The sequence below is a fragment of the Ochotona curzoniae genome, unplaced genomic scaffold (genome assembly GCF_017591425.1).
Source record: "Ochotona curzoniae isolate NIBS_2020 unplaced genomic scaffold, NIBS_Ocur_1.0 scaffold_4701, whole genome shotgun sequence".
In the NCBI taxonomy this organism is placed as follows: Eukaryota; Metazoa; Chordata; class Mammalia; order Lagomorpha; family Ochotonidae; genus Ochotona; species Ochotona curzoniae.
Genome location: NW_024467122.1, coordinates 28,199,844 through 28,212,434, shown reverse-complemented (window position 1 = coordinate 28,212,434; position 12,591 = coordinate 28,199,844). Strand labels below are relative to the sequence as shown.

The 12,591-nt window shown below is 44.7% G+C and overlaps 1 protein-coding gene across 1 annotated transcript; it reads left to right on the top strand.

The window, feature by feature from the left end:
- The first annotated feature begins 11,062 nt into the window (after nt 1-11,062).
- Nucleotides 11,063-12,238, top strand: SSTR1 (somatostatin receptor 1). The gene has a single exon (XM_040969830.1). It carries the CDS (start codon nt 11,063-11,065, stop codon nt 12,236-12,238), a length of 1,176 nt encoding a protein of 391 aa, XP_040825764.1.
- Nucleotides 12,239-12,591: the final 353 nt, after the last annotated feature.

The window sequence follows — 12,591 nt, the reverse complement described above, 5'->3', positions numbered from 1 at the left end:
ATTTGTTGTCTTTGTATCTAGAAGGGTACCTGTCACCTAGCAGACAGCATTGAGTAAATTTTTGTTAAATTGAAAATACATTTTTCATACACAGTGGAATTCTAGTATTAGCTTCCAGCTCCTCCTAATGAAAAATGGAGACCAAAAAAAGTGACCATGGGTAATAAAGCAATAGAAGTAAGCTTGCTTTACTATCATCTAAATTTACTTTCCTAAAATAAATAAATAAATAATAAAATATAGGTTGGTGTTGTGACACAGTGGGTTAAGACACCAGTTACAGTAGCAGCATCCAATGCCTAAGTACCAATGAGTCTCTGCTACACGTTTTACAATCCAGCTCCCTGCTAATGCACCTGAGAATGCAGCCGATGACATTTAAAGTACTTGGGACTCTGCAATCCACTTAGGAAACCTGGTTAGGATCAGATCTTCTGACTTGAGCCTGGCTCAATTGCAATCATTGAGTCTATATGGGAAATTAACCAGCTGATGGAAGGTCTTGTTCTCTCTTTGTCTCTCCCTCTCTTCTCCAAGACTCTGCCTTTCAGATCAATTTAAAAGCAAAATAAAAAAGCAAACTAAAAAATAAAAATAGCATAGTGTCAGAAATGGCTAATTTCAAAAGCAGTGAAATCCTGGCTCATCAAGGTAGTCAATTAACAGGTAGGATCCTCCACATTCATGTCAGACTATCATCTTACCTCCGCTATTACAGCAAAGGAGAAGCTAAGCTATGACACAGGCTATTTCTTCACTAGCAGAGTGTACTATCGTCTCATGCTGTGTGGGTAAAGAAGATCAGAGGCAGGGCGTTGTGCTGGTCAGCCTGAGGTGCCCACCCCCAGGAGGGCGAGAGCAAAGATCAGTAAGACCTTCCTTTTCAGAACCATTCCCAATGGTTCTGAGCCACTTCACTGCTGCTTACAGACATGAGCCCTCATTCTTCCCACTGCCAGAGATACTTTCAACATGAAGCCACTACTGACCATTTACAACCCATCACGAAAAAGAAGAGAAAGTCAAACTGCTTCATTTCCAATTCTAAAAAGTGTCTCCCCTCAACCCAGCACCAATAAAACTGCAGTAATAATAAATGTACATAATTATGGCTACAGTATGATCTTTCAATACATACATGTAGTGTGGCATTTGCCCTTCTAATCTTCTTCTTCTACTTGTCATAAAGTATTTATGAGTTTATTGTAACTGTAGGGCTCACAGCAATGCTGAGCAACACTGGGAACTTACTTCATCTGAGTCTAATTTGGTACCCTATCCACCCCTCCCAACTTCTAGTAATCTGTATTCTGTGATCAGATTTTCTTTTTCTCTATCTTTAGCTTTTCCTTTCTTTTTTTTTTCCTTTTCTTCCCCCAATAGACCCACCCATAGCCCCAGTTTTTGTGTGTGCCAACCTGTGCTGCAGCCTAGCCTGGTCCAACCTGCATCCCATCCATCTCTCATGCACATCAGTGGGTGCTGCACCTTAGCTCAGTGTTATTCACCTCCAGATCTGGCGCACACATTTGTTGACAGGTGTTGTTACATTCTCCAACCTTGCCTACCCCCAGCCCTGGTTCTCATGCCCAGCAGCAGAAGCTGCAGCCTGGCAGGGGAGTGCCCGCAATTCACCTACAGGGCCCGCTCCCAGTACCAGATCTTGTGCTTGTGGGGGAACTTCAGTTCAGCCTGACATGATTGGCACCCAGCCTTGGCACTTGTTAGTGGGCATTTCTAGCCCAGCTGGCCTGCACCCATTCAGGCTTTCATGTTCTCCAGTGGGTGCGGTAACCTAGGCAAGTCTGGCCTGCCCTCAGAGCCAGCCCACATGCATGACAGCAAGTATGGAAGCCTTTCTCAGCCCAGTCAATCCCCAGTCCTTGGCCTTATGATCATCAGTGGGAGCTGCAACCTAACAGGGGAGTCCCAAAGTTCCCCTATCAGACCCATTGCCAGTCTTGGATTTTCTGCATATTGGTGAGTGTTTCAACCCAACCCGACAGGGCCCATACCCAGTCTCGGCTCTCTCCAGCAGGTTTTGCAGCCTAGTCTAGCTAAGCATAGCCTACACTCCATCCTGGCTCTCATACATGCCAGAGGATAATGCAGCCAGGCCCAGTCTGAGCTGTTCCCAGACCAGGTCTACATGTATGCCAATGAGTTCTATAGCTTTGCTTGGCCTGGGTTGCCCCCACACCCAGCTCTAATATACCCAGCATTTCATTAGTATTTGTTACTTTTCATCTTTATGATGATACCCGTTCTAACAGGGAAGAGGCGATATTTCCTTGGTTTATTCAAATCATATGATTTCCCATTTCTTAATTGGATTAATAGTTCTTTAGTTTTTTGTTTAGTTTAGTTTTGTTTTGTTTTAGTTCCTGATATATGCTGAATATCTTTTGTCAGACAAGTAGCTGGTATGTTCCCCTATTCTGTCAAATGTCTTTTTATTCTATGGATTATTTTCTTTGTTGTGTAGAAGATTTTAAGTTTGATTTAACCCCCCCAAAAATGCCTATACCAAAGTCTTGAAGTGTTTCCCATATATTTTCTTCCTGCAATTTCAAGTTTTAGATTTTACATGTAGGTCTTTGACTCACCTTGAGTTGATTTTTTTTTTTTTTAATTTAATGAGATGTAGGGCTCTAACTTCTTTCTTCCGTGAATGTGTATCCAATTTTGCCAGCACTATCTGGAAAAAGACTAATCTTATTCTAATGTATATTCTTAGAACCTTGGTTGAAATAATTTTGCTGTATGTATGTGGGCTAGTTTCTGGCCTTTCCAGTTTGTATTGTTGATTTTGCATCCATGTTTATGCCAGAACAATGCTATTTCAATTACTGTAGCCTGTAATTATGGCTTGAAATAAGGTATTATGTTTACAGCTTGAATATTTTTTCTTGTTCAGTATCATTTTGGCTATTTTGGGTCTTTTGTGATTCCTTATAAATTTTAGAATTGTTTTTCTGATTTTGTGACATATGCCACTGGTATTTCAGTAGATCGTATGTTGAATCTGTAGATTTTTTTTTTTAGGTAGGTTACTGTTTAAATCATATTAGCTTTTCCAATTCACGGACACGCGGGATACCTTCCCGTTCACTTGTGTGTGGCCTTGATGATTTCTTTCATTAATGTTTTCTAATTTTCATTATAGAAATCATTTCTTTGATTTGATTTAGTCCTAAATATTTGAATTGTGTAGCTATTTTGACAGGATTTGTTTCGATTCCTTTTTTAGTAAGTTCATCATTAGCATATCAAAAAACGTCTTTAAAAATATGTTTACTTTGTAACCTGCAACTTTACCATTAATCTCCCTTTTATCAGTTCTAACAGTTTTAGATGGTGTTTTTCAGTTTCTCCATGTCACTTGCAAACATGGATATTTTGATGTTCTCACTTTCAATTTTGATGCCTTTTATTCTTTCTCTTCCCAAATTGCTCTTGCCAGTATTTCCAATATTATGGAACAAGAGAGGTAAAAGTGGATGCCCTTTTCTTGTTTCAGATCTGTAGTGAAATGAGTGATTTTCCCCCATTCAGTATCATATTGGGTCTGCATTTGTTATATATAGCCTTTATAATGCTGAGCTGTATTTCTTCCATATCTATGTGCTGAGAGCTTTCATCACACAGAAATGTCAAATCATTTTGAATGCTTTTTTTTTTTGCATTTATTGCGATGAACGTACGGTTTTTATTCTTCATTCTGTTGCAGAGTAATGCTGTTTGCTTGTTAAAGCAACTTGCATACCTTTTGGCTGATGGACCATGTGTCTAAGACTCTCACATAAACAGATTTTTAAAAGAAGCAAAATGGTGGCATTATGAAAGTGGATGTTAAGATTTCTACAGAGAGAGGGGCAAAAGAGAAGAGATAAGAGGGGTCTATTATCTTTATATTACTATCACGTTAGCATGAGAATTGATGAGCATTGCGATGGTTATCATGCATTTGCTATGATTCTAAGAATCAAATGTATTAATAAATTTCTTAAAAATAAGAAGATGCCTACCTAGTTTTCATCTGTGAAACTGGCTTTCCTCTTCTCTGAGCCCATTCCAAAGGAACAGTGTTTAATTGCTCTGCTCCAACCAAAAATCAGGTATCAAAAAAGACAAAAAAAACAAAAACGATGTACAACATACACTGTCTGATGTCCAAAGAATTGTTGTGGTTGTATTAAAAATAAAAAACGCCAAAATTTTTTGACAAAATTATTTGCAACTGATACAATCCATGTTTATTATTATTTTTAAAATGTATTTGTTGAAAGAGCATTAGAAAGGAAAAGACAAGACACATCTAGGCCAAGTCACAGCCAAAAATTGCATCCCAGGCTTCCACATGGGTGATGGGGGCCCCAGTACTTGGGTTTTCCCAGGCACAATGCCACTCAATTTATTTAGAAATCCTTAAGCAACAGAAATTTTAACAAAGGAAAAAAAAAGTGGATTATTGGTAGAAAAAAAAATAAACCCTCTTTAGAATGATACAGTTACCTTGTGGTCACTTTTATTCTGTTTTTGTTTATCCATTAGTAATAATGAATACTTTCCTGGGTGTGCTGAATTCTTGTTCTTAGAAATGTGATTTAGTACTAGAAAATCCATAGGGAAAAATGTGAGTCATTACACTATCTGTGTCTTTTCTGAAAGCTCAAGAAAGCCGCTGCCATGCTGGTTCACAAAAGAGGCAATAGGAAAAGCAGCAGGCCAAGACGAATTTGCCGAGCTTGGTGATGAACCAAACCATGGTTACCAAGGCTACTATGAAATTATTGGGAAGTCCTGAGAACTGGAATGTGGGATCGTTCCTTAGCCTTCTAGTCACTTTTTACTTCGATAACTTTCTTATTAGACTGCCATCCTGTTAAAGGACTAGCGGCAGATGGGCAAGTGATACAACCTCTGCCACAGGCCGTATTGCTGAGTGGTGCTCACTCCTCACACTCACTGCAGGCCCATCTGCCCACACAGGTGTTTGCAAACACGACTCTGATGATGCTACCACACCATGTTCCAAGAGTGCTCCTTTTACTACTTCTCCCCAGCCAGCCCTTTGCTGCTAGCATGGATTATACGCACTCATTTGAGATCACATCACCATAGGCCTTAACTTTAAAAACCACATTAGTGATCGTTTTGACAGAAGCTGAGTTTGAGCTTCTGATAATTACTATTCCACCAAACCACTGCGACTCAGGACTGCAATTAAAAAGAAACAATCTTCCATGTATAATGGCTTTCACACTGCACGATACTATTAAATAACCATCATTAGCTACTAAAGCATGTACCACCCATTTTACAGAGCCCTTTCTCTGCCAAGAAATGTAAGACCAGGAACAATCGATGAATGAATCATCAGCATGGTAATTATTGATATAGGACATGCAAATGGAAATTATTCACAATGATTTAAATGTGCAAGAAATTATTACAGATGATGGCATTACCCAGAAAATAAAGCTTTTCTTATAAGGGACCACCATTCATTTTTTTTTCTTCTTGAATTTGTATTTTAGAAGCTGGAAAAGAAAAAAGTACTATCTATGGCATGTCTTGAAAAAATAAAGCAGGAAATCCAGGTTGATTTTCTAAGTAATGTGCTGGGTTCTGGAGACAGAAAGACAAAGATGATATGGTTTCTGTGTTCAACAAGCTCACAGATTTATGAGCACAGACATGAGCACATCCGCAGAGCCCAGGGTGATGAACCTGGTGATATGATACCATGAGACGAATCTAGTTTGTAGGAGAAAGTCACAATGAAGGAAGAAAATAAGTTTGCTTAAGAATCTGCAACTTTGTCAAAGAAGACTTTTCCTTTTCTCCTTCCTGGAAAACATCTTCTTTGTTTTTTTATTTAGAAATGTTTAAATCATAGTCATAGAAAATATGGTAACAAAAGAAGTGAGAGCATGGAGGACAGATACAATGCTAGGAAATACATAACCGAAAAACGTGCTCACATTTCATGCTTTATACTTATCTCAATAACATGTTTTTTTTTTAATTTTGCTTTTTTTTGTTTGTTTTAATTTGAAAGGCAGAATTACGTGGAGAAGGAGATATGGAGAGAGAGAGGTCTTTGATCTGTGTGTTCACTCTTGAAATGGCTGCCAAGGCCAGAGGTGAGCTAATCTGAAGCCAGATGCTAGAAGCTTCTTCCAGGTCTCCCCAGTGGGTGCAGGGGCCAAAGGAGTTGAGCCATCCACCATTGCTTTGCCAGGCCGTGAGCAGGGAGCTGGATAGGAAGTAGAGTAGCCAGGACTGGAAAAGGCACCCATATGGGATGCGAATGCTGCAAGGTGGAGAATTAACTTGTTGGGCTACAGTACCCGTCCAATAATTTCATGTTTTTATTAAACTAAAATTCACATGAGATTCACAATTTTAACATTTTTAAAGTGTACAGCTCACATATTTTTAGTATATTAGCAATGTTGTACGGTCCTCACTGCTCTCTAATTCCAGATTCTTTTCCTCACCCAGAGAAAGGAGTCACCTACTCATTAAGCACACCCATTTCTCTCTTCCCCAGCCCCTGATCACTACGAGTTGGCTTCCTGTCTCTAAGCATTGGCCTAAACTGGATACGCCTTTAAGTGGAGTCGTGTGATATGCAGCTTTTGTGCATGACTTCTTTCTCTAGTATTTTTTTTTTTGTTTGTTTAATTTTATTGCAAAGTCAGATATATAGAGAGGAGAGACAGAGAGATCTTTCATCCGTTGATTCACTCCCCAAGCAGCCACAATGGCTGGAGCTGTGCCAGGAGCCAGGAGCCTCTTCTGGGTCTCCCATGTGGGTACAGGATCCCAAAGCTTTGGGCTGTCCTCTACTGTTTTCCCGGGCCACAAGCAGGGAGCTGGATGGGAAGTAGGACTGCTGGGACACGAACTGGTGCCCATATGAGATCCCGAGGTGAGAACTTTATTATCTAGGCTACCGTGCCAGGACCTCTAGTATTTTCAAGATCCATTATACTGTTGTAGAATGGAGCAATACCTTATTTTTTTTTTAATTTTGTATGTAAATTTTATTTGTACAAATTGTTTTTTCATTAATCACATTGCATTATGTGACACAGTTTTATTAGTACTGGAATTCCCCCCCACTGCTACCCAAACCCTCCCCCCATGGTGGGTTCCTCCACCTTGTTGCATTGCCACAGCTCAAGTTCACATGAGATTTTTTCATTGCAAGCATATACCAAGCATAGATTCTGGCATCTTATTGTCCAGATAAGTTCGACGGCTTCTTAGGGAGACCCTCTCTGGCCTGAAAGTAGAGCCGGCAGAGTATCATCCCGATCAATTAAAAGCCCCAACATAACATCAGCAACAATATATAATGTTATGGAATTAATTGACATAGTATTGAGTAACCAACATGTTTAAAAAAATGCAAGTTCTTTAACATATCCTGCAACTCCTTCATTGACATTTCAATTTTAGTTTATATACAAGCAGGTTCTCTACACCTTAAAATGGTTACAGATTGCTATTCAGCTGTCTCATGTCTATTTTCATTATAGTATTTAGCATTTTATAGCGTTGAAGCATAATTTTGCTGAACTTGGCTTTTATTTTTTTCGGGTAGTCTAGACTGGCTTATAACTCTAATAAGACATATGTCAAGAGTTGAGGTGCTGAACAGTTTTAGGAGGGCTGTACAGAGAAATCTTCAATACCCTAGTGAGGAGTAACTAATCTTTGTGTCCAACCTAGTAAGGTATAAGTGAATCCATGCTGACCGTTTCCTTCTGATTCTAAGCTTTCCTTGTTGTTCTCTATCTATTCTTGAGGTTTTTGTTTGTGTGTTTGTTTGTTTGTTTGTTTTGAGGGGTTTCAGGAGCGATCCTGATGATCATTGCCAGAGAGTGTGGGGACCCCAAGTACCTCATTGCTTTTTATCAATGAACAGCATTTCATTGTTGACATGAATCATATATTGTTTACTCATTAATTTACTAACAGCTATTTCTGTTTTTTACACTTTGGTGCTATTATGAACAGCGCATCTCTTAATGTTCATGTGCAAGTTTTTGTCACATGCCTGTTTTCAATGTTCAGTTTTACAGAAAAGTAGAGCTGCTGAGCTATTTTGTAATTCTATTTTAAACTTTTTGAGGAGACTCCAAATTATTTTTAAGCTGCTGCGTCCTTTTGTAAGATTTCTCATCAGCAATGTATAAGCATTCCGATTTCTCTGCATCTTTCTGATACTTGTTTTTGTCTTTTTCTTAAAGAAATATATTACAGCATCCTAGTCAAAGTGAAAGCTGTATCTCAAGCCTTCTTTTCTGGATAAATAACCCATTAGAAAAAGCACTTTAGAAGAGAGCAGAAAACATGCTCATGTCAGTTTTAAGTCTTCTGTTTCTCTCTCTCTCTCTCTGTCTCTCTCTCTCTCCTCTCTCTCCCTCCCTCCCTGCCCCCTCTCTCATATGTGGGTATGACTGAATTAAGAAGCGTTTTTCCCAAGATAAGCTGCAAATTTAACTTAAGGAATTTCTAAAAGCAAAGCAGTCTTTCACCAGCTCCTATCCCCATTTTGCTGAAGCCAGTGTGATCCCAGCCCAGGCAAGGATCCCGATGGCTGTTGAAATGCCAGTGCCCAGAAACGCGGCCATGTGTTTTTCGACAGTGATTGGCAGAAGCGTCTAAATCATGACAACGCTTGGTAGTAGTTAAATGCTCTTCTGGGACAAAACCCACTCTTGTTTTCTGTTTTTAAGCTTGGAGAACTTTCATCTACTCCCCTCCATATGTGGTATATTTTTTAAAAGAAAAAAAAATGCAGCTAAACCTCAATTCCACATTCAGCTTCGGGTAAGACAATTTGTTTAGGTGACAGCAAGGGTCTTGTGAAATTTCAAACTCCATCTTAGCATCTTTCTCACTGATAATTCAAAGTCCACTGGCTGTGAGAAGTCTCTGCCACTCATTTAGGGTCTGCTGGCAACATGCTAACATGCTACAGATGTTTCCCCCATTCTACAGAACTTAGTTTCAGAACTAATATATGTGACATAGTTACCTGAACAAAGCAACAGACATTGTAAATCACATTTGCTGTGGTTGTTTTTAATGTCTACATCCATTCCTGTATTTTAGATGGTCCGATAGAAACAAATTGCAGGAATGCAGGAGTTTCAGGTCCTTGGTGCAAAACGTACAGAGGCAATAACACTGACAATGTCTGGAAAGGAGGAACTAAGCAGAAGGCAGAGGCAGCAAAGCTTTCAAGTCACTGGGCACGAGGCTGCTGAAGGTCAGCCCTTCGGCGAGCCAGCACGTTCCAGATAAAGACGTGGAAGGACCTTGCAGGACGGAGTCTTGGTTATGAAAAAGAAAGAAGGGGCTGCATGGAATGTGCTTCTTTGGTTGCAAAGCCAAAGAGCCCCTGGGCTGTTGGGGTTGTGGGGGAAGTCCCAGAGGCTGTTTAAACTCATGGTGACTGAGTATCTATTAATTCATTCCCACTCCCATACCAGGAGCCCCCTAAGCCCATGTCCATATCCATGTCTACTTGACTTTTCACACGAACTAGGACCAAGTCACAGATCAAGAGGTCCCAGCAAAGGCTGCCATCCCAGCCTTTCACAACAGGAACCTTAATGTCGTCCAGGTGTGCCTGTGACAGGTCTGGTCATTTGCCTGGCCAGCACTCCTTGGATTTAGAGCATCTGGAGTCCCTGCCTGTCCAGACCTGGACTCCTCTCCGCCCCCACGAGGCCACCAACTCTCCAGGGTACAAAGTGCAGCGGTGACGCTGGAGGAGCTGTTTCAAGCGGCGCAGCTTTATCTTCCCAGAGCGAACACCTAGATGGATTTCCAATACCTCACCAGGCTCCTTTGGGAGAGAGCCTCAGGCTCCTCCAGCGCTCTCAGTCAAGCGTCCTTGCTTCTACAGTTGCGAGATTGCAGTGGGAGGTGCAGGGGGCTCTGGGCACCACACGCTTTTTTTTTTTTTTTCAATCCGCAGTGTTTTCCTCAGGCTTCCGAGTTCTCCCGTCAGCTGAGAGACGCCTGCACGCTAGAACTCAGAATCCCCTGAACGCCCGGCTGCTGTGCTTCCCACGCACAGCGCTAGCAGCTTAGACTCCCTTTCGCCGACTCAGAGAGGTTTGCGTGGGCACCTGCGCTGGGGTCGCTCCTAAAGGCAGTTGGACAGCGCCAGGAACGGCAGCGCGCTCCCAGAACGCACGTGCACTCGGCACCGGGCATCTTCGTGCGGGTCTGGAGATTGCGCTCTCCGGGTAAGGAGGGAGGGTAGGGTTGGAGGCGCAAGGCCAGCGGAGGCGGCGGGAGGTGCGGATTTGGCGTCTCTAGGTCGGGACAGGTGGGGAGCTAAGCTTACTCCCAGAGGAAACAACAACTGAGAACTGAGATGAACTCTGGACATTCATGGTTGGGACCCGCTTCGGTTTTTGCATGGGGTCCGAGAAGGGTGGGATGGGGCAGAATCTCCACCCCTGGCTCGCACCCATTCTCCAGCAAGGCAGAGGATCTCACCAGGTTCCCTGAGGGAGGAGTGAGGACAGAGTGCTGGGAGGGGACCCCGGAAGTGACCGTGGAGTTGAACCTGGGAAGGAAAAATAAATAATAAAATTTGGAGGAGTGGAGACAAGTCACCTGCGTGCCTCCTCCCTCCCTGCCACACTCTGCCCTCTTCCCCCTCCCCCCGCTCCACTTTTTTCGTAGCTGCTGACGTGCTGGTAGTGTTTCTTAATCATTCACCAGCCCAGAGCAGCGCTGGTTAACGGCTGTGCTGCGCGGGTCTTTAGCCTCCTCCTCTCTAAGTCCGCGGATGCCCTGGCGCCCCTGAGCTGCAAGAGGCAGCGCGCAGGCACTGGCTGAGCGATGCGTCCAGCCTGCGCCGATCAGAGCCCTTCTCCCTGCAGCCGCTCCGCTCTACTCCCAAGTGCCAGGTGGTTGTGAGCTATAGGAGAAGGGCTGGGTGCTCAGGGAGGGTGCAGGTGGCGGGGGCGCAAAGACAGCGCCCCTGCCCGGCAATCCCACGGGCTTTCACTCAGCTGGGATGTTCCCCAATGGCACCGCCTCCTCTCCTTCCTCCTCTCCTAGCCCCAGCACGGGCAGCTGCGGCGAAGGCGGCTGCAGCAGGGGCCCCGGGGCCGGCGGTGCAGACGGCATGGAGGAGCCTGGGCGAAACGCATCCCAGAACGGGACCTTGAGTGAGGGCCAAGGCAGTGCCATCCTCATCTCTTTCATCTACTCCGTGGTGTGCCTGGTGGGGCTGTGTGGGAACTCCATGGTCATCTACGTGATCCTGCGCTACGCCAAGATGAAGACGGCCACCAACATCTACATACTAAACCTGGCCATTGCGGACGAGCTTCTCATGCTGAGCGTGCCCTTCCTGGTCACCTCCACGTTGTTGCGCCACTGGCCTTTCGGCGCGCTGCTCTGCCGCCTCGTGCTCAGTGTGGACGCCGTCAACATGTTCACCAGCATCTACTGTCTCACTGTCCTCAGCGTGGACCGCTACGTGGCCGTGGTGCACCCCATCAAGGCAGCCCGCTACCGCCGACCCACTGTGGCCAAGGTGGTGAACTTGGGCGTGTGGGTGCTCTCCCTACTCGTCATCCTGCCCATAGTGGTCTTCTCGCGCACCGCAGCCAACAGCGACGGCACGGTGGCTTGCAACATGCTCATGCCTGAACCCGCCCAGCGCTGGCTGGTGGGCTTCGTGTTGTACACCTTTCTGATGGGTTTCCTGCTGCCCGTCGGGGCCATCTGCCTCTGCTACGTGCTCATCATTGCCAAGATGCGCATGGTAGCTCTCAAGGCCGGCTGGCAGCAGCGCAAGCGCTCGGAGCGCAAGATCACCCTCATGGTGATGATGGTGGTGATGGTGTTCGTCATCTGCTGGATGCCATTCTACGTGGTGCAGTTGGTCAACGTTTTCGCCGAGCAGGATGATGCCACAGTGAGCCAGCTGTCGGTCATCCTCGGGTACGCCAACAGTTGCGCCAACCCCATTCTCTATGGCTTCCTCTCGGACAACTTCAAGCGCTCTTTTCAGCGCATCCTGTGCCTCAGCTGGATGGACAACGCGGCGGAGGAGCCTGTCGACTACTACGCCACAGCCCTCAAAAGCCGCGCCTACAGCGTGGAGGACTTTCAGCCCGAGAATCTAGAGTCCGGCGGTGTCTTTCGTAATGGCACCTGCACGTCCCGGATCACCACGCTCTGAGCTCGCGCTGCGCCTTGGCCCTGCACCCCCGGAGGAGGAGAAGGAGCAGCAGAAGAGTCCCGGTTCCAGAGGGGACTTTATCCCGGGGAGCCAGAGCGCAGCCAGGTTGACCTGAAGCGGGGACACCCGCGCGCCTCGCGTGGAGGGACCTGGGGAAGGCGACTAGAATAGAATCTAGAGTTTTGCATATGGATTGGGGCGATTTCAAGCCGCCCTCTCCGCCTCCACTGCACTCTGCTCTCCCCATCCCGTAAACTCCCACCTTCCTTCCTCGCCGTCCTGAACTCATTAAGGGTGCCGCCTCGGTGTGAGGTCTGGTCCTGTAGCCGAGATTTTTGTTCAAGCTGAGCCAC